This window comes from Tenrec ecaudatus, chromosome 16, assembly GCF_050624435.1.
Source record: "Tenrec ecaudatus isolate mTenEca1 chromosome 16, mTenEca1.hap1, whole genome shotgun sequence".
Taxonomy (NCBI): Eukaryota; Metazoa; Chordata; class Mammalia; order Afrosoricida; family Tenrecidae; genus Tenrec; species Tenrec ecaudatus.
Genome location: NC_134545.1, coordinates 78,158,954 through 78,181,721, shown reverse-complemented (window position 1 = coordinate 78,181,721; position 22,768 = coordinate 78,158,954). Strand labels below are relative to the sequence as shown.

Genomic DNA, 22,768 nt, shown 5'->3' with positions numbered 1-22,768 from the left:
TAATTCTATCTCCATGTGGCTCTTCTTGCCACCGGCAGCAGGGGCTCCCGTTTTGAATTCTAGCACTCCTGAGCCCTTTACTAGAAGCCTCCCCTCCTCCACACTGGTGTGCCTCCCTGCTTGATTAAGCCCCCTTAATCCTAGGATTAAGAAAGGAAGGGGAGGGGGAAGGGGGAAATGAAGAAAGGAGTAAGAAGAAAAAACTGAGAGTTGATAGAAAAGAGGGTAAAGGGATGAAAAATGATAATAAAGCAGCGATATTAAAGAAGTAGTAAAATGAAGTGAAGAGCTAAAAAGCGATCCCACTTTCTCTAGACTCAGACTTATGTGACCAGGAAAGGATTGTAAGGAATTGCCCTTTAAAAGTCAGTTTTATCCTTTTTTTTCCCCTGGAAGCAAACAAACCATTTATAAAAATAGCCTTCCTTATCCTTGCTGAAATTTTAAGCCCCAAACTCCGTTCTAGGTCATCATACTTTACATTTAACTTGGGTTCTGATTTTAAGGTTACTACCACCAATGTTCATACACAGCCATGAGATCATTATGTAGTAATAAAAACCTCAGGGATCCCTAAACCAAACTGCAAAGTTTGACTCAGTTGCGTGCTTAGCACTAGCAATGACTAAGCTAAACCGTCACTGGTGGGAATGAGAAAAGTACAGGCGAGAGGGCGGCTAGACAGAGGATGAGAGAGAAGCGTTGGAACACATTGCACAGGTACCAAGGAAACAAGTTGCTTCAATGCAAACGCACATTCTCTCGGAGCTTCAAAAAGGGAGAGGTGGAGGGAGAGTAAGAGGTGGAAGGCGTGCGTTATTACATCTTACTTGTCTCAGGTCAATGAATGCCAGCTGCAGGGTGTCCCCTTGGAATCCTGGGACGGGCTCAGAGCTGGCAAACACTATTAAAAAAAAGAAATAATAAAAATAAAGATGGCAAAGCATACAAGGAGTTAAGCACTCAATGAGTTTCTCCTCAGGACACATATATTTCACCTAACCCTTTCACATGAAGACTGTTTAAAACCATCAGTTCCCACTGCTGAGAATGCGCTCCACACCCACCACCACAACTGTTCTAATAATTTTAAACTTCTAATCTGCCCGTTAATCACGGTAATCCTTAGTTATAATATATTTAGAAGGTTTATGCTACATAAAGTTCAAGAGAAGTAACAGACTTCAATCAAGAAGAGCTTTCTAACTGTTGGCCTGAGGCGAATGATTATAAAAGCATTTTGAAACTGTACCAATTTCACGGTTGTCACTGTATTTCTAAACATCTGCTTGGCTGTAGCATATGCTCTATAAAACCCCCTTCTAGCTAACAGCAATGCAAGAAAGAGACCGCAAGGTAAGACGTCCACTTCACATGCAGGCAACAGGCAAAATGTTCTCTGTTTGTAAAGCCAGGGTAATACCAGGATGTCTGTTTACACCTTTTAATAACTGAGTTATTGGGGAAACAAAAAAATTCTAGTTTTTTAAAAACAAAAATGGCGAATTACGACAAGATTTTCTTTTCCTTATGAAAACTGTCTTTCCTGAGAATGATGACGGCAACAAATGTACAAATGTGCTTGACACGATGGATGGATGGATGGATTGGGATAAAAGTTGTACGACCCCCAATAAAATGATTTTAAAAATGTTTTCTTTCAAAAATTTACTTTTTGTGCATTAAAAATCTTAGTACTTTTAGGCTAAAGACAATTCCAGTATTCGTTATTTTGAAGACAAAAGAATTCTGGCTCACAAGAAAGGTCATATAGTAATTCTAGGGTTAAATTTAGGAGCTTCCATGTTATTTTCAATGTTGGCATTCTTAAGTATTTATAATGTAATTCTACAGCGTATGCTAGTCTCTAGCCTTTAAAAAAAGATAATACTAAGTATTATTTAAATCTAATACTCTGTATTGCCACTTCGATTTTATTCTACAATAGAGTGGAATTCTCAGGAACTGCTACGGTATTAAGAGCCGTTTTCAGTGTTGAATTCTTTGTAAATCTTTACGGGAGTAGACTGCCTCTCCTTTATTCCAAGGACTGGCTGGGGGTTTAGGTGGATCCTGGGGTTAGCAGTGCAATGCTTAGTGGTGGGCAGCTCCAACAGGGCTCCGGGCCACAACCGCTCTCATCTCATGCATTGAGTCGATGCCAACTCATAATGACCCTATAAGACAGGGCAGAGAACTGCCCCTGTGAGTTTGTTTCAGAGGCTGTAACACTTTATTGTGGTACAAAGACGTATCTTTCTCCCTGGAGTGGTCACTTGAGAGAAAGATGAGGCTGTCTGCTCCTGTAAAGACTGACACTTTTGGAATGAACTTGATGGCAGTAGGTTTGGTTTTGCTTTGATTTTATAATGTGGTATGATTTAATTCAAATATCAGGCCAAAAATTCACTCATTTCAATTATACTTGTAATTAGGATATACTGAAAAGCAGCCAGTGAAAACCCTTTGGACCCTAACAGGTGTACCCTGATTGTGGGGGTAACACAAGGCCGGGCAGTGCTTTATTTTGCTGGGTGTGAGGTCACCACCACTGGTTGGACACCTCAACAGGAGCTAACAACAACAGTGGTCCCAAGAGTTCTCCTCTTGTTTAAATCCTGTTATTGGGGCTCGTACAACTCTATCACAATCCATCCATCCATCCATCCATTGTGTCAAGCACATTTGCACATTTGTTGCCCTCATCATTCTCAAAACATTTTCTTGCTACTTGAGCCCTTGGTATCAGCTCCTCATTTACCCTACTCCCTCCCACCCTCTCTCATGAACCCCTGATAAATTTATAAATTATTATTATTTTTTCATGTCTTACACTGACCAAAGTCTCCCTTCACCCACTTTTCTGTTGTCCGTCCCCCAGGGAGGGGGTTATAGGTAGATCATTGTGATCAGTTTCCCCTTTCTCCTCCCCTCCCCCTTTCCCTTTCTCTCCTGGTATGGCTACTCTCATTATTGGTCCTGAGGGGTTTATCCATCCTGGATTCCCTATGTTTCCAGCTCTTACGTGTACCAGTGTACATGTCTGGTCTAGCCAGATTTGTAAGGTAGAATTGGGATCATGGTAGTGGGGTGGGTGGGGAGTAAGCATTAAAGAACTAGAGGAAAGTTATATGTTTCATTGGTGTTATATTGCAGCCTGACTGCCTCCTCCCCTCCCTGTGACCATTCTGTAAGGGCAGTGGTTCTCAGCCTGCAGGTCGCAACCCCTTTGGAGGTCAAATGACCCTTTCACAGGGGTGACAGTAGCAAAATTATGGTTATGAAGTAGCAACAAAAAGAATTTTATGGTTGGGGGTCACCACAACATAAAGAACTGCATGAAAGGGGCGCAGCATTAGGAAGGTTGAGAGCCACTGTGTAAGGGACTGTCCAGTTGCCTACAGATGGGCTTTGGATCTCCATTCCGCACTCCCCCTCATTCACAATGACGATTTTGTTTTTTGTTTTTTGATGCCTGGTACCTGATTCTATCGACACCTCTTGATCACACAAGCGGTGTGCTTCTTCCATGTGGGCTTTATTGCTTCTCAGCTGGATGGCCGCCTGTTTATCTTCCAGCATATAAGACCCCAGATGCTATATCTTCTGATAGCCGGGCACCATCAGCTTTCTTCATCACCCGCTTATGCACCTGCTTTGTCTTCAGCAATCATGTAGGGAAGGTGAGCACCATGGAATGCCAGTTTAATAAAACAAAGTGTTCTTGCATTGAGGGAGTACTTGAGTAGAGGCCCAATGTCCATCTGCTACTTTAGTACTAAACTTATAAATATATGCACATAAATCTATTTCTCCATTGTCACCCAAGAATTCTTGAGGTCAGTTCAAACCTCAGAAGTTGCCCAAGAGCTGGTGACTAATTGTTGTGATCCCGTGAAGTTACTGTGTTCACAACCCTTCTTGGCTTGCCCAGATTCTCATTTTGTATATTTTGAGGTTGTCTTTCCTAAGCTAGCTTTGTAGTTAAAAAAATAATTTTAAAAAAAGCCTAATTCCCTACCGTTGTATCCTTGTGCTTGTTAATTAGCTGTGGCATTCTCACTGGCATCAACTCCCCCTGCGAGTTTCCAAGACTGTGACTCTTTATGGTTCTCCCAAGGAGCAGCTGGTGGACTCGTAACCACTCTGCCACCAGGGCTCCCCTCTGCCATGCGACCCGCTTTTGGCGGGATAGTCCCAATTTTTAACAATTTTTTCCACGTCCGGTGGCGTTTCAAAAAAGTCCTGAGGGGAAAAAATGAGGAGCTGATACCAAGGGCTCAAGTAGAAAGCAGGTGTTTTGAGAATGATAATGGCAACATATGTACGAATGTGCTGGACACAAATGATGTATGTACGGATTGTAAAAAGAGTTGTAAGAGCCCCTAATAAAATGATCTTTTTTAAAAGTCCTGATTTTTGGAAAGAATGCCTGACAAGCTAGGGTATACAGTTTTCGGCTGCCATGTGGCAATTTCGCCAGGATATGAGTTTTATCAATGGTGTCCCGCTGGTGTCCTGCTTTACCAATGTTAAAAATCTGGTCACCTTACACTAGGGACACGGGGGAAAAAAGCCAGCCATTGAGTCTGGTCTTCTAAGAAGATATTTAGAAATAGGTTCCAGGCTTCTGATGTTTTCTTTGTTTTGTTTTAAGTTACATTATTCTAAATCTTTGCTTTCTCTCTTAAGGCTTCCAACTTGGCCATTTCCTTTACAAAGACAAAATAATGTCATAATATATTATGTCTTCTAATTTTCTACTAGCCTATTTAACTTAATGATTTCAATATTTAGAAATACTCTTTTTTTGTGTGAGTGAAGGATTTATTGAGCATTGCCTTAGAAGTACTCTTTAGGAAAGATTGGAAGAAAAGAGAGCTTGGAGAGGAAGATGGCCAGATCTTATTTGGAAATGTCCCCTAAGATAACAATGTAGTAAAACTGTGCTAGACTTACACCAGGCTGAACATCCAACACATGCTGTGTAAGCCTGTGAGTGGGATAATAACAAAGTGTCTTCCAAATTTGCAATCTATAATCTTAAGAGAATTAAAAATAGCTGTTAACAAAAGCATGAGTTATTTATATATATATATATATATGTTTATACACAAATATATATACATATACAAAAATTATGCATATTCCCACATACACAAAGCTTTTCTGTTTGTTTTAAAATGGGAAAACAAGTCCTTCCTGTCCTCAGGGTCTATACACAGATGTACAGAGTGGGGTATGACTTCTTTCCTAAGAAGTCAAATCACAACTGCTTAGCCTGCCCTGAAGTCAAACACACAGGGAGTAAGGTCTAAAGCAGTTACCTTTAAGGTAAAGTAGGGAATGTGAATAATCCGCATGAGAAAATGTGGGAGCTAGAACTGTCAGGGGCTTAGGAGAGGGGAAGAAAGCCTGCCCACAGCCTCAGAGCAAATCGACTCAAAGTCAGATCAGACATTAAATGGGAAGAAAAGAAGCAAGGCTTAAATCTAAAAACCCTGCTTATGGATAACAAGACAAGTTTATATAAAATAATGTAATTTTGTAACTAAACGAATAACTGAATATAAATATCAGCAGTCTGTAATATGAATACTTGTGAGTCTGCATCTTGAAGAGATTGCCTAGAATTCCAACCCTGGCTAGATCTGAAGATTTAAAGTAGCTAATGAGAACTCAGAAGATCCCCGGTGGTGTAGTAGTTACGTGCTGGGCTGCTAATCCTGAGGTCAGCAGATCAAAACCACCAGCCTCTCTGAGGGAGAAAGATGAGGCTTTCTACTCTCATAAAGACTTATACTCTTGGAAACCCACTGGGGCAGGTCTAAGCTGTCCTATAGGATCACTATGAGTCAGAATCAACTTCATGGCAGAGTTGTAAGTGAGAACTCAAATTTCTTCTACGTAAAGACCCAGCGTGAACCAGACATGTCATCAGAGACTGCCATCTGGTGGCTATTTTGGTGGTGGAAAGAAGAACTGCCTTTGAGGGAGGGGGCGTGTCCTCCGATTCAGAATTCTTGGCTTTTAAACCTATATTCTGTTAGTGGTTGTTAGCAGGCCACCAGGACCAACTATCCTTTGACATTTTAGATTCAGAATCCCAATTTCCTATAAAGCAATATTGTCTTCTCACCTTCTTGGAATTAAACATTGGACAAGTACGCTCAATCTGATAGTTGAGTTGCCATTGAACACATGAACAAACTCAGATATCCCCTCAGTGTGACACACTGAGGAAAGTGAGGAAAGGTGTGTATCAGGGTGTGGAAAGGTGTGTGTCAGAGTGGTCCTTTCACCATACTTATTCAAGCTATTTGCTGAGCAAATGACTGGAGAATCTGGAGTCCCCGAAGAACGCAACATCGGGATAGGAGGAAGACTCATTAACAACTTGTGATATGCAAGTGATACGCCTTTGCTTGCTAAAAATGGTGAGGACTTAAACCATTTACTGATGAAGATCAAAGACTACAGACTTCTGTTTGAATTATACCTCAAATAAAGAAAAACATCTTCACAAGTAGACCAAGAAGCAACATCATGATAAACAGACAAAGGAACGGCATCGTCAAGAATTTCATTTTACTTGGATCCACCATCAATATCCGTGTAGACAGGCAAGGCAAATCCACTACAACCAACATCTTTCCAGCATGACAAGCAGAGATATGTTACCTTGAGTACTAAGATGCTTTTGACCCACCCCGTGGTGATTTTTAATTGCTTTACTTACCTGTGAAAGCTTGACAATAAATAAGGAAAACCAAAGATCTAATGCCTCTGGGTTCAGGTGTTGGCAGAGAAGATTGAACAGACCATGGACTGCTCGAATGGGCATCTCTCGTGGAAGGAGTACAACCACAAAGCTCTTTAGAAGTGAGGATAGCCAGACTTTGTCGCGTGTACTTGGACATGTTATCAGGAGGGACCGGTCCCTGGGCAAGGACAACACACTGTTGAAGTAGTGGGTCAGTGAAAAAGAGGCTGACCCTTACGTAGATGGACTGACACAGGGCTTGAAACAATGGGTTGACATACAAGGAGGTACTGAAAAAAATAAACCAACGGGAAAAAGTTCCTCTGGAGCTTTCATAGTACATTTCACCCCGTAGAATGTGTTTTTCCCACTAGCTGAGCATCCAGCAACTCGCTCCAGTTAGTGCACCCAGTGGTGTCACCTGGGAAGGTTCTCTCTGGTCACAGTGAATTTTTTCATGAAATCAGTTTTGCTTGAACCTCGTTTTTTTGTGCTGGTCAATTTAAGAGAACAGCATGTGGCTGTGAAATTTTGTTTCCTGCTCAGGAAAAATGCCTCACAAACTATTGTGATGCTGAACACAACTCTCAAGGATGGCGCTTTGGGAAAAACTCAAGTGACCAGTGGTTTTCTTGTTTCAAAAAAGGTGACATGTTGATTGATGACAAACCTCACTCTGGATGTCCATCAACTTCCTGAATGGAAGAAAATGTCGAATCATAGTGCATTTGGAGTGTCTTCTACCAGGTCACACTGTTGACCATGTTTTCTGTTTAGAGGTTCTGAAGAGATTGCACAACAGTGTGCGACAAAAAAGGCCTGATTTGCAGCAGACTGAGGACTGGTTTGGCCACCACGACAATGCACCTGCTCACGCAGCCATCTCAATGAGCCAGTTTTAGGCAAAAAACAGCAATGCCTCCTTGCCCCATGCACCTTACTCACGTGACCTCGTTCCATGTGACTTTTTTTGTTTCCACAAATAAAGAGGAACAGGAAATGACAGCGATTTGATAATGTAGAAGAGGTGAAGAAAAAAACGAGGGAGGTGCTGTCAGCCATCCAAATAGATGGGTTTGAAAAATGTTTCCCAGATGGAATAACTGATTTGACAAATGTATTAAGTGTAATGGAGAATACTTTGAAGGTGATAAGGTTGTTTTGTAAAAAAATTTAAATACTTAACTTTGAAAAAAATTCCATTTGGGGGGCGGGGTACCCCCTCATGTAGTAGTGACTGTGAGCAGGATGTTGTTTTACTCCACAAGAGTTTGCTAGAAGTTGGAATGTACTCGGCTGCACCTGATGATAACAGTAAAGTAGAGGAGACGGAGCAATGTATTTGGTAGTACCACTTATATGACTGGCTTCCCCAAACTTGAGTGTTTCTGTATTCAACTCTGGATGTCGTCACTGAGCAGAATGAAGTCAAATCAACTTGTTCTAAGACAATCTGGATGTTAAATGGGGCAAAAATTGTATCGCATGAGCAAAGGAAATCTGTGGACATGTGGCCTTAAGAAAGCACAGAGGCATAAGAGTGGGACGAATGGATGAGGATTTGGATGAATTCTGCATGTCTCTAAGCAGAAATGCCACAGAGTTGTCACGTTGCTCACGACACGTGGCTGCCACCTGGGGAGAGCAGGGGACAGCATGCGGGCAGAGATTCAGCTCACAGTTCTCTTGCGATCCCCGTGCCTTGGTGGAAGCTGAGTCTAGATGAAGCAGGATGGATGTCTTGTAATTCATACAGCGGGTACATTTCTGTAAGGCTTTACTTTCTTTCACTGGGAATATTTCTCTAATGTACACAAAGGCACAATATAGATTTGTAGGGACACTGGGCCCACTAAGGGAAGCCTGGCCCATAAGCAGCACTGCGTGTAAGAAACGGGCCATGCAGCAGTTAAAGAGCTTGGCCACTAGCCAAAAAGCCCGCAGTCTGAACCCACCAGCTGCTTGAGGGAGAAAGACATAAGGACCTGCGAGCATGAGGGCCTCCTGCTTTGGAAACCCAGGGGCAGCTCGACTCTGTCCTCACCGGGTCTCCTCCCTCCCTCCATCAAACACACACTGCACTGAGCAAATCTGCTGCCACAGACATCACATCTCTCTGCCCCTAAACCCGGGGGCTGGGGTCCAGAGGGCAAGATCCACTCCTGGTTCTGCTTTCTTGGTGGTAAGGCAGTCTCCATTTCCTGCTGCTGAGATGGCTCATTGTATTCCCAGCAGGATGGTAAAAATGACAACTGGGACATTTGAATGCCAAGTTTTTCTCATTATCTCATTAACCCTATTAACAACTGCTCTTCCTCCACTTTCTCTTACCACCAGGAAGCATCCTTTGGTGGGAGTTACACAGACTGGCCAAGACAAGCGAGATGAAATAACGCACTGCTCGCCGCGTGTGCTGTGTCTTTGAGCCCTTGCCTCTCCTATGGCTATTGTACCGGAACCTTAGCTGCGCTGGTCAGGGTTACCTGTCTCGGGCTTGACCGCAGATCTCCCTGAGTTATCCCTCATACTCTGCGTCTCTTTCAAGAGATACGCCTTTTAAGAAAACACCAGCCTTTTAAAAAGAACCTTTAGTAAATCTGCCCCAAATCCCAAAACACCAAATCCTCCGCCATAGAGCTGATTCTAAATCACAGATAGTGACCCTACAGGGCAGAGTAGGATTGTTCTACTGGGTTTCGTAGACTGGAAATCTTTATGGAAATAGGCTGCCATATCTTTCCCACAGGGAGTGGCTGGTAGGTTTGAACTGCTGGCCTTTTGGTTAGCATTCCAATATTTAATCCACGGTACCACCAAGGCTCCTTCAGTTAGGACAGCCCTTCAGAGGGTCCTGTTATCAGGAGCTTCCAGTCCCTGGAAAAAAATATCCCACTTGGTAAAGTAGAGGGTCAGTGAAAAGGAGGAAGGTGGCTGATGCGCTGGACCGACACAGTGGCTGCAACAATGGGCACGCACACAGCAAGTGTGAGCCCTAGGCAGTGCTTCATACTACAGTACAGCAAAGCCCAAACTGAGCCGAGTCCGAGTCACAAGGTGAACGACCCCCCCCCCACTCCCCCCAAGCTCCTCTCTCAGTGCTCAGGATCGCTGTTAGCTGAGCTGAGTCAGGGGCAACTTCCAAAACAAGCCCTTCATAAAGAGAAGGGAGGACAGAGGGAGGACCGAGACCCCCGATGCAGCCAAACCAAATCGTAAGTGCCATCGCAAGCAAGGCATCTCAGAAGACACAGGCAAATGCCAAGCCATTACTGTGAAACCCCCTCAGAGACAAAATAATGCAAAATGTCTCAAGCAACACTTATGAGAGATGTTTATAAAAGTAACACCACTGGATTGATGTCATTAAGAGAATTTCCCCCAAATTGTTCAAAGAAAATGTATGCTTTTAAAAAACCACAGCTTCTTTCATGTTTGATAACTGACCTTGATCAAATTATGTTCTTTTGGTTACCCAATTAGGTTCTTTAATATTAATCATGTCTTTCGAGCAGCAACCTTACATAGAGTGGGCACATACACATATTTATGGGGGTAGGGGATACCTGTCACTCCTGCTTCAGGTTCAAGTAGCTGACAATTACTCCTTCAAAATTGAATACATTTTTTCAAAGTTTCCCTCATTCGAGTATTTTGAAATCCTTCTTCTGTTATAGTCTCGGAAACTCACAGGGGCAGTTCTACCCCCTCCTCTAGGGTCTCTATGAGTTGGCATTAAATTGATGGCATGAGTTTGTTTGCTTTTCCTTGTGCCCCAATCATTGGTGAGTGGGCAGAGTTGCCTAGCAGAGCTTTCCACCGTTTATCAGCGCACCGGCCATCTGAAAGAACCGGGGGAGGCTGCTCACATACACTCATGCTCTGTGGCTGCTGAGTGTAGCTTATGATCTCGGAGTTGATGAAAGTCATCGCCAGAAGAACATATAATTTATCCCATTTTGAAGCTGATTAGCGAGTGTCAACATTAGATTATGAAATCTGACTAAACAAATTAAAAGAAAAACAATGATAAAGGCAAAGGCTTGAGAAAGTTTTGAGGAAGAGAAACAAACAAACAAACAAACAAACAGACCATAAAGAGGGTTTCCATTTGGAATACTGGATCCTAAAATTATCTTCCTAGCATACAGATCTCAAAGATTATAGGAAAAGGAAGGAAGAAAGACAAACTTAGAATGATTTCATCTATTTATGACAAGATTCGGGAGAATCTTCACAGGAAGATATGGGTAATCAAAGGAAGAAATCATGAGGAAAATGAATGATTTTTGTACATGGTTCCAATCTGGCTTGCCACCTCAGTGCCTCTCTGGAGGCTCTCGATGGGGAGCTGAGATAAGGCTGCTGAACAGTGTAGGGGGTCCTGGCCTGTTCCTCCCTTGCCCAACAACTCTGCTACATACAATATTTCCCCCACAGCATGACAACAGAGACCCTAGAAACCCAAGAGAGTGAGCCAAGACGGAGTACTTACATTCGCACTGCACGACATCTAAGTTAAACTGCTGAACAGCTCCCATGCTTATCTGTTTTAACTCACTGTCCAGCAGCATCCGCATTAAGGCTGCTGACAGATGCTGGCAGGCTGACATGCAAGCTGTCTGGGCAACTTTCCCCTGTTAAAAAAACAAACAAACAGCCAAACGAAAAAACAAATAAAAAACACAGAAACACATCATAAAGTCTCAGGAAAACTACATACACCTAGCATTCTTCCTGTTGTTGCTTTCAGCACAATAATGATTGATCACCTTGGCTGCTTCTGGATACTGAGTGGTTATGTCTTTATCACAAGAATTAAATTTAATATTCTTATCCACTCATGCTTCTCAAGATATAAATATCATCGAGCTCTCATTACACAAAATTAAGACATAGATTTTAAAATGTTATTATTTCAGATATCTTAAAATGCCTCATGTTTTTAAAGTGCACATGAAAATACGGTACTCCAGCGTATAATAGCTGGCCGAAGACCTGACCATTAGACTCACAGAGCGCTCTGCGAGCCCTTCTTTCTGTGGTTAGCCAAACCAGAAGAAAATAAGTTAACAAACAGCACAATTATTTCAACTGCAAAACTTTTAAATTTACTTTGAGTGATCCTCTTTCTAATCAGAACATTAATGTGCAGCAAATTCAATTGAGAAAAATGAAAGACTTGCCTATAAATGCTACTTCAAAATCATCAACAAACCTGTATTTAGCTTTAGAAATTAGATTTTACAACCATCTGATCATTTAGAAATATGCAGTTAAGTGAAGTATAAAGATTGTGATTTTCTTTCACTATACAGGATATCATTCACTGATGGCACTTTGGCAAGCCCTGGACTTAAGTTAACTAACTGCAAGGCTGGCAGGTCAGCCCCACCAGCTTTTCTGGGGGAGAAAGATGAAGCTGTCTCTTCCCAAAATGATGAACAGTCTCAGAATCCCTATGAAGGGTAGCTATGAGTGGGAAACTATTTGATAGCAGTTATTTTTAAAATTTTTGTTTTTAATGGACAATATCGAACCATATTTTCCACTATAATAAGCTCTTACAATTCTGTATGAATGTTCACTGTTTTCTTTGGAAATGACAAAAACGTTTACCTTCTAGATTACACCATTGAATCACACCACTACATTTTTAGCATAAACAGCTTCTCTAACTAGTTTAACACGTATTATAAACACTCTCAGGTCAAGCTTTCCAGGGCAGCGTTGCCTTCAACAGCTCGAGAAGATATGCTACACTGGCTTCACTGGTGTTAACAAACTGTCACCACCAGTAGTTGGTAATCGTGTGATTTGCTGCTTATCATAAAGGCCAACAGAGCTACAGAATAAGGAAAAAAAAGTCTTTCAAACATAAATGCCGTAATAAGTTAGTACAAAGTGCTTACACAGAACTACTTTGTTAGAAAGGAAGAACGCATATTCAAGATGTGTTTAAGACAAGGTTTGTTCTTTAAATTACAGTGTAATGAAGACAGGCTAGAAATAAGGAATTTTATGAATGAGTCTTTAGCATTTAGACACTATGCACATATCTGAAATGGAATGTCAATTTCTCCATCAAAACTGTGGAGATAAAAGCCAGTGCAAACAATATATTTGACAGTTACTGATGAACTGCCCAAAAGGAATGCAACAAACAATGCAAACTCAGCATGCTTCAGGGTCCCAAGCCCCAGAGGAATTCGTTGGGAGACATGCAGTTCCAGTCCCCAAGCAGAATCATAACAATATGAATGGGGAGGGGGTCGGAAAAGGAAGAAATCAATGGCATGTCATTTAATTACATTGTAACAGGCTTGAAAATACTTAATGGAAATGTCATTTTGACTTAATGGAACAAGCAGTGCATTTTCATTTTCTGTAGTTCTCCACCAAATCAGCTCCATGTCCTACTCATGTTGCCACTCGGATGTACAACTGTACAATTGTAACAGCAAACTAATACAAATGGGAAGGAAAATTAGTGATTAAATGTGCTTTATAAGTAGACAGACTGCAGAATATAAGTGGCATTATTTTAAAGAAACTTAGACATTTTCGTTTAAGTTCAAGAGCTGCAAATGACTACACAGACACAGTACTGGAAGTGACAGTGATGCGAGGAGTACGGAAACCCAGGGTCGTTTATAAACCTGCTGGAAATAGCGCAGTAATGAACACACACACGTGCGCGTGCATCCATGACACAGAGAATGACAAAAGCCTAACAGTACATTTCTTTTGATTAGACAGTACTAAACACAGGCTTATTGTTCTCAAAGGGAGAAGTTTAAAATATTTAGGAAATAGTTTATAAATCTTCAAATGAAATAAATTCTTCCTTTTCAGAGCTCAGAATTCAAATGAATAGCAAAGGTTCAGAGTCTTTCAATTTTTAAAAAGTCATTCTGTAAGCTATTGCTACACTTAAAAGAAAACACCACTGCAACCTAAGTATAAAATGTGTACCACTATTCTTAAATTTCAGCTGCTGCTTATTTTCAGGTAAGGATTTTTTTAATGCTCCAAAAATCTGCAGCACTCAAATAAAGCTTCAGCATTTCAATTCTCATGCTTGTGGCCCTTGGCACCTTTGATAGACCCAAAATATCTTTTAGAACAACATTTTTTACTAACATTGCTGGTGTTCTTAATACTGTATGCCTTCTGGAATTTAAAAAAATTCAGTACTTTTGAAATAATCTTTAGAAACTAGCCCTTTTCCCCTAGAGATGCTTTGTTTTTTAATGTTCCAAGAAACATAGCCAAATTAATTTAGTGAAGTACGACTGAGGAAACACAGCATGCTGAATACATTCCAGGCACTGAGAAGTTTCTGCCGCCCTCATCCTAAAAACGAATTACAACTCTGATTCAGGTTTCTTTCTCTTGAACAGCACAAAGCTAAAAAAAAAATCATAATAATAAGTGAAAACACCTGCTAAACTTTTAAAGGTAACAACTTCTTTGCTCTGCTCTAGCATTTTGCTGAAAAAACAACTTGTAAAGAGAGAAAACCCTTAGACAAACTTCTTATATTTCAAAGGAACTTGTAAAAGAGAATCTGCTGACATATTAGATCCTTTCTGCATTACCGACAGCTTTTCTTTTAAGAACAATTGTGGTAAAGAGACATTCGGCTCCTAGGCAATTCCCAGAGGGTCAGCCATATGCGTCCTGCCACGGCACCCTCGCAGTGCTGCCTTCCAGAGCCACGTCTGAAAAGCACCTTTCATCATTTACTTGTGTGTCAGTCAATATGATTTATGGACTGCATTCAACAAAGTCGAGGCATATAGAATGAGAAATATGACTACAATCTGCTAATTTGTTTTGTATTGAGCCACTTAAGAGTCAAAGACCTGATGTCAGACTGGGAACGGCAACACAATTAACCAGCCGGTGACAGATTCATCCATCCTCCCTGCCAGGCTGTGCCAATCAAAGACAGCATGAGGCGACATTTGGTGAAATCAGGAAGAAAACTCATTCTCTAAGTAACCTATGGGAGACCTTGATTGACACTTTTTGAATTTAGCTTCAGGAACGCAGTCACTCTTTACCCAATAGTCCCCAACTGCAAGCTGTGAAATAAGGCTTTTAATGCCAATCACAGGAACAATCAGCCACAAGCCACCAGCCCTCAGCCTGAAAGGAAGCAGGAAAACTCATCTGTTTGTATGTCAAGCCAATTTTCCAAAATAATTTACTCTTAGAGATTAGGCTGAAGGTACCCGGTTGCCTTTGAAGCACGGCAGCATGGCACAGTTAACAAGCCTCTCACACGTTCGCAGGCTACGGCTCACTGTTCGGGCTGCCCGGTAATGCCACGGTAGGAGAAATACGGACTACCCCAAAACCAATTTGGCACCTTCAGATTTTTCATTTGAAGTTTTCCTTTCTGTCACGCCAGTCTCTTATTTCAAAGCTCTAATAAAAAGGAAGGGTTGATTTCAACAGTAATTATTTGAAAGGTTTCCCAATGCGGCTCTCATTCTGTCAAGTGCATTTAACATAAAAATGTGCTCCTGAAATCATAACCATGCTTTCGGTGCTGGTCTCCTCTTCCTCAATGATCAGAGGAGAGCCTTTACTCTTTCATGTCTGTCCCCACGCAAGGTCACGTCCGCCCAGGACCTCCTGTCTTCAGCCCAAAGAAAGGCCCAGGCTGCAAGCGTGGTGCACCGTATCTACTACCCTTTTAAATCAATATTTTGCTGCAAGTGATTGTGTAGACCTTGTCAGGAAAAAAAGGGGGGAAATATGACCACTATGAATCTTAGATCGAACCTTGGTCAGTCACCGATTAACTGAGTTTGTGTGGTTTTTAACATTTCTTTATAATCAAAGCAGAAAAATATGGTTATTTTGCACAGGCTCGCTGCTTCTCAGCTTGCTGCATACATGTAGGTTATGAGACAGTGAAATGGTCTTTCCAGTGGGGGAGAAAGAAGTTTCCCCAATGAACTGGTCAGTCTCAGGAAGAGCTACAACTTCCAGTCCTTTACAATGCAGACAGACCTTAGGTGAACATTTAAACAACACATAAGAAGTTCTTAATTGACATGTGGAAAAAAGATGTCTAGCGGAAGACAGGTATGCCCATTCTAGAAACTGTTCTTCCACAAATCTAATGTCTGGCTATATGAAATGATACCTTGCTCGAATATAAGATGTTATTAAATTAGGGAAATAACACCTCCAGACATAATGTAAACTATGAGAAGTCCCCAGCATGATGAGCAAGGCCCAAGGAGCCCTGTAGCTGTAGGACGGATTTCAGTATAGTTTCTGGCTGAACATTCTGCATGTGAGTACACACTCAAACATCAGGTTCTGAAGAACGCAGACGAATACAGAGTAATATGAGTTATAAAGATTTAACTAACGAGATGAATAGTTGGTTTTAATAATAGCTTTAACAGTTCCTTAATACAGATTTCTTTTTGTAAATTCAGTAAAAGAAAATCCATAGTTCTATCAAAAAGACTACCACCCCAAGGTTACTCCCAATACTTATTCTTTTATATTCGTTCCTCTTACACTCCCTGACCTCTTCTAACTACCCCGTCTACCTCAGAAAGTTGGCTCCTTTATCAGATCCACATTCTCCACGGTTAATTTTGAATCCTGTTCTTCCCTCCTCAGCTTTTTCTCCTTCTAACAATTTCCAGCCATAAGGATGTAGAACAATAACACAAACGCTTGATTTTGGCGCACGCACCAAATGCTTGCACATGCACGGATTATACAGAACAATACTGATTTAAAAAATAAAACACCTCCCAAACAGGGAAAGCACTAAGAGTACATTTCCTTTCTCTCCAAAACGTCCATATACAAGTCAACCTTTGACAGTGTGTTGTTTAAAACATCCACAGACTAACCATAGGACAAGTCAACCTTTGACAGTGTGTTGTTTTTTGAAAACAATTCTTTGAGCAGGGCTTTAAATGGTATGGAGAACTTTAATCTTTCTGCAAGTAACTTTGTGTTATAAAGGCATTCTTGTACCTTTAATCTCACCCTATCTTGAGTGGGCAGAGAGAGAATATGAGATGAGGCAGTTAGTACATTCAGATGAGGTCTGGGTGTAAAGCGGGAACCGATTACAAGGGTCTACATATAACCCCTCCCTGGGGGATGGACAACAGGAAAGTGGGTGAAGGGAGACGTCAGACAGTATTAAGATATGACAAAGTAATAATTTATAAAAAAAATAATTTATAAATTATTACGGGTTCATGAGGGAGGGGGAAGAGGGAAGGAGGGGGGGAATGAGGAGCTGATGCCAAGGGCTTAAGTGGAGAGTAAATGTTTTGAGAATGATGAGGGCAAAGAATGTACAAATGTGCTTTACACAATTGATGTATGTATGGATTGTATATATGGATTGTGATATGAGTTGTATGAGCCCCCAATAAAATGATTATATAAAAAATGCAGATGTGGTCAAGGTTTGGAAGAAATGGGTCCAGTTCTAAGCTATTCCAACTCTCAATCTCCTCAACTTACTCTGGCTCTACTGCCCCTCCTGTTAGTTCCCATGGACACGATAACTCTCACTAGGGCTTATAGTTTCTATTACACTTAACAGTATTTTCTAGCAGAAATTACATGAGATAGTAGGGTTCTTAAACTGTATCAAGGGGGAAGCTGGTGAATGCTTTACATACACTTCTTCCCAGAATCTCTGAAAGATGGCATTTGTGCTCCATGGAGGCTGGCTGGGATAATTACAAAATTTTAAATCTACTTAATAACAGCAAATTCAGTAGCTAGGTATTGTATATACTCAAGTAAAAGCCAACCCGAATCTCAGCTGAGGCACTTAATTTTACCCCCCAAAAAACTGCATTAAACATGTGCTGAAAACCTCGGCTTACACACGAGTACATGTGGTATATATTTAAATTCAGAAGTGACCCTTCTCACCTGGCAAATGTGTGAAAAGCAAAAACCAACAAAAACTGACCCCAAAAGGTACATGTTTCCTTAGGGTGACTCTCAGTACTTCGGTCAAGCCACCGAACTGAGATTTAAAAAGTAAAACAGAGTAAACCCATTATTTAAGATGTATCTCTGTAACAGCAGTCATAGTCTTAGTTCTTTATGTAAGCAACCTGTGTTAGGGATTTTTTGTGCCAACATGACTTCTGTAGGAATATGTGCGAGGAGTTTAGCCTGTTAATTAGGTTGCAGCTTGATTGGAGGGCAAGCGAGATAAATGGCTCTCCAAGGAGTATTCCTTTCTGTTCTCCCTGATTGGACTAGTGAGCTGCTGCCTGAGTTAGCTGCTGTGCCTCAACCTTGTGCTGCGCTACCTGTGGGCCAGCCAACCCGTGGATCTTGGTGCATTGCTACATCTTGAGGCTCCATCACAACCTGCTTCTCTATGCTGTTGTGCTACTGGCCTCTGCAACTTCGCTGTCTGCTTCCTTGATCTTGGACCAGTGACCAGCTTCAGTTGGAAGGACCTTCAGTATATTAACTGTCCCATGAAAGTGAGTTGGACTGAGCACTCCTAACTGCTGTGTGGACTAATTACATGTTGTATTCTGTCTCGCTATATAAACCTACCCTTTTATATACAAAGAATCATGTGTCCTGGTTTTGTTTCTCCAGAGAACCCTGCCTCACATACATCCAGTCTAGTATAACAGGAACATATAATAAATAAAACTTACTACTTCACACCCCTATTACAACCTAAAATTTCCAAAGAAATTCCCAGAATTTCTACTTGACTAAGAACTAGAGGTGGTTTTCACATGACCATCAGTACAATGGGCAAATGGGATCCAAGGAAGGGGCCCTCTATATCAGCGAGGTAGCTGACATATTATAAACATAGCCAGAAAGGAAGAGGTAGCACCAGGTAGGCCTTTACCCTTTTTACCCTTTAAAGGTGTATATTTAGGTTCCAACCACTTGGGAATGACAGGCACTCATCTGAATAACACTTTCTGTGAAATGGGCCTGAAGGGCTTGGAGAATGGCTCAGAAATGGAATCTAGTCAAAGTCCCAACTCTCAACTTCCTGTGGCTCTATTGTCATGTTAGTTCCCATGAATACAATCACTTTCTTTTTTTTTTTTTTTACAATCACTTTCATTAAAACCTAGAGTTTTCAATTACACATGGAATCGATTGAAACAAGAGCCACAGTGGACTCAACAACATGACAGTCATGAAGACAACACAGGACCTGACACAAAATAGGGTCACCTTGAGTCGGAGCCACGTGACAGCAACTAACAACAGCCAGCCCCACGCAGTGGTCATGAGGGTGAGGTGGACATGTCAGTCATCTCAGTTGAGGGAGGAGCTGATAGAGGACTCGGAGGGAGTAAGGAAAGTACATCAGAATATGGGAGGACATATATTAAAAATGTATGTACATAAGTGTATACAGACAAGCAATCAAGGAACACCATCTACTTAACATTTTTTCTTAAAATTTTAAAAATGTTTTTTCTTATAGAAAATTTAACATACAACATTGAACAACACTCCAGCGGATAAATCTTTATAGACATCTATGTGGGTCTTTGTCAACCATCCCCACTTGCTTCCAAAGAATTGACAATGTTTTCTAATCTCACCTATCACATTGATTTCTATAGGGGATAAAGAGATTTATGACCACTGAGTCGATTTTTTCCAAAATTAAAAGGTTGCTAGGACAACTGGATTCCCATATAAGAAGAATAAAGTTGGACCCATGCCTCACGCCACATATGAAATTAACTCATGGGTCATGGGTGGATCAATGACCTAAATGTAAGAACTAAAACCACTGAACTCTTTAAATAAAACATAGGGGTAAAACTTCAAGACCTTGTTTTTCATAAAGGACTATTAAGCACACCACCCAAAGATGACAACTAAAAAACTCAAATATGGTGAACAGAAAAGTATCAGAGCTAAAATGAAAAACATCCAATTTGTAGAAGGCTAGGGAGGGCAGTGGGAGCCCGGAACCCATCTGCAAAGGATACATTCAGATCAGCCACTGGCAGAACCGCTATGCCCAAAAGCAAGAGTCCCGAACAGCCCTGCTACTATCAGGCAGAGACCCCTGTAATATTGATTATGCTGGCTTGAACTCACTACTTGGCCAGTCGAGCTCCCTATAGGCATGACCTGAATTTGCACTGGGTCCACACAGCTCCTAGCGGTTCCATGACACAAATTCCTTCCCTGACTTTTTGAATGTTGATTGGCGTCTTCTCCCACTGACACATTATTTGTATTTTTGTCTTTATACTAGTTACTAGTATGATCTTATCCTTAGCACCTGAGTGTGATTTGTTTTTCATTGTTTTCTGTTGGTTCTCCCAGCTGTGAAGCACAGGAGGAGTGGATGTATAATGACAATAACTGATACAAAGTGTTATTGGGAATGCCAGGGTGAGAATGGGAGATAGGGAGGGAAAGGGGGTTTCAGGAATAAATAATGAAGGCGGGAGGGGGAAGGGAGCACTAGAATGGATCCTGACTGCCCAACTCATTTTAAAAGTGATTCAACCATGGAGAGTGGGGGGAAGGAATGCTTTGAGATAGATGAGGTGGAGATTGTACAATTCCCCTTGATATGATTGAATGAACGATTGAACTATTTAATTATATGATATGTGAATTAGTTGTTAATAAGACTGTTGGAAAATTATATAATAATAGACTTTGAGACACAAAACCAAAAACAAGAGCAGTAAGATAAAAAGTAAATGGATTATTGACCAAATAAAAAAATGTGTGCCTCAAAGATACTATTAAGAAATGCAAAGGCAACTAACAGAACAGGAAAAATATTTGAGAATCATATATATAATAAGTTAGTTAATATCAAGAATATATAAAAATCTAATAAATTAGTTAATAGCCAGAATAATATCCAGAATAAACCATCTATAACTCAATAAGACAACCTAATTTTAAAATGAGCAAAGAATGCAAATAGATATTTCTTCAATAATTATATATAAATAAGCACATGTATCACCAAGCATATGAAAAATGCTAAAAGCCATTGGTATTCATTAAAACTTATTGCCACTGAGTTGATTCCAACTCCCAGCAGCCCTAGAGAGCAGAGTAGAAAGGCCTCATCGGGTGTCCAAGGTGGCAATCTCTAGGGAAGTGGATTACATCTCTCTGCCTCTGAGCAGTTGGGAGGCTTGTTTTGGTCACAGTCAGGTGTTCAGCCACTATGCCACCAGAGTTCCGTTCATTACTAGCGAAATGCAAACATGAGACACTACTTCACACCTACTAGGATGGCTATTAACAGAAAAAGTGAAACTACAAGTGCTGACACGGATGTTGGAAACTTGAGACTCCTATGTTGCTGATGGGCATGTAAACTGGGCTTCTCCTGTGGAAAATCGTTTGTCCATTGCTCAAAATGCTAAACATTAAATTACTATAGGACTCAGTAATTTCACTTCTTTCAAGCTGAAACAAACACATGGATGCCAATGTTTATTATAGCACTGTTCACAAAAGCAAAAGGTAGAAACTAGCCAAATGCCCATCAAAAGTCGAACGGATCTGCAAAATGTGGTATGTGCACATAATGAATGAATACGATCACTGAAGACAAGGCCGGTGCAAAAGCAAATGCGGTGAAGGAAGCTGATGGTGCCAGGCTATCAAAAGATAATAGAGTCTGGGGTCTTAAAGGCTTGAAGATGAACAGGCGGCCATCTAGCTGAGAAACAACGAAGCCCACATATAAGAAGCACACCAGCTGGCGTGATCACGGTGCGCCAAAGGGATCAGGTATCATGCATCAAAGAACAAAAAATCATATGATTGTGAATGAAGGGGAGTGCGGAGTGGGGACCCAAAGCCCACCTGTAGGCAACTGGACATCCTCTTACAGAGGGGTTGCGGGGAGAAGGGCCAGTCAGGGTGCAGTGTAGCAACGATGAAACACAACTTTCCTCTAGTTCTTTTTTTTTTCCCTCTAGTTCTTAAATGCTTCCTCCCCCGTCCCCCTATCATGATTCCAATTCTACCTTACAAATCTGGAGAATGTAAACTGGTGCAGATAGGAATTGGAAACACAGAGAGTCCAAGACAAATGAACCCCTGGGAGGGTGGAGAGAAGGTGGGGGAGAAAGGGGAACAGACTACAAGGATCTACATATAACCTCCTTCCTGGGGGGTGGACAGCGGAGAAGTTTGTGAAGGGGGATGTCAGATGGTATAAGATATGACAAAATAATAATAATTTATAAATTATCAAGGGTTCATGGGGAAGGGGGAAGCAGGGAGGGAGTGGGAAATGAGAAGCGAATACCAGAGGCTCAAGTGGAAAGCAAAATTTTTTGTGTTTTTTTAGCAAATGTTTTGAGAATGATGAGAGAAACAAATGTACAGGAGTGCTTGACACAATGGATGGATGGATGGAGATAAGAGTTGTAGGAGCCCCCAATAAAATGATTTAGTTTTTTAAAAAAATGATGAAACACTACTCAGTCATAAAGAGAAATGAAGTTATGATACATGTCACAGTCTTAATAAACCTTGGAAATATGCTAAATAAGTCAGGACCCCCAAGACAAGGATTATCTAGTCCCCATCATGCACAGGTGGCATGGAGGCAGAGGGTTAGTGTGATCAGCAGGGCACGGAGGAGACTGCTGCAGGGGCACCGAGCTCGTGGGGGAGACGACACACGGGCATGGGCCGCGGTGCAAGCAGTGCAGTATGGTGAAGACGACCATTGCCTCAACTGCATACTTCAACATGGTTCAAATAGGAGCCTGTTTGTTTTATTTTACCACACAGGGAAAAAAATTAAGTCATTGCTCATATTCTGAATGTCTCCCCCATATGCAGTCCCAGTCTGAGTAAGCTCTTTTGGTACAACTACACTTTGCAAAGTCTAATTTCTTGACCTTTTGGTATAATATCACCTTGTAAAACTATAAGGAGGCTTTACAAAAATTACAGGGGAAAAATCCTTTGTTTTTCAATTCCATTTGCCCAAAA

At 41.2% G+C, this 22,768-nt stretch overlaps 1 protein-coding gene across 2 annotated transcripts in view; it reads right to left on the bottom strand.

Moving 5' to 3' along the window:
• EXOC6 (exocyst complex component 6) overlaps window positions 1-22,768 on the bottom strand; it is a 155,157-nt gene that overhangs the window by 37,409 nt on the left and 94,980 nt on the right. Inside the window, exons 19-20 of one of the 2 annotated variants that reach the window (XM_075534169.1) lie at window positions 11,256-11,397; window positions 831-904 (exon numbers count right to left, since the gene is read on the bottom strand). The exons of the other annotated variant lie outside the window; for it this stretch is intronic. Coding sequence (XP_075390284.1) covers window positions 831-904; window positions 11,256-11,397 — 216 coding nt within the window. The remainder of the gene's footprint in view (window positions 1-830; window positions 905-11,255; window positions 11,398-22,768) is intronic. 2 annotated transcript variants of the gene reach the window in all.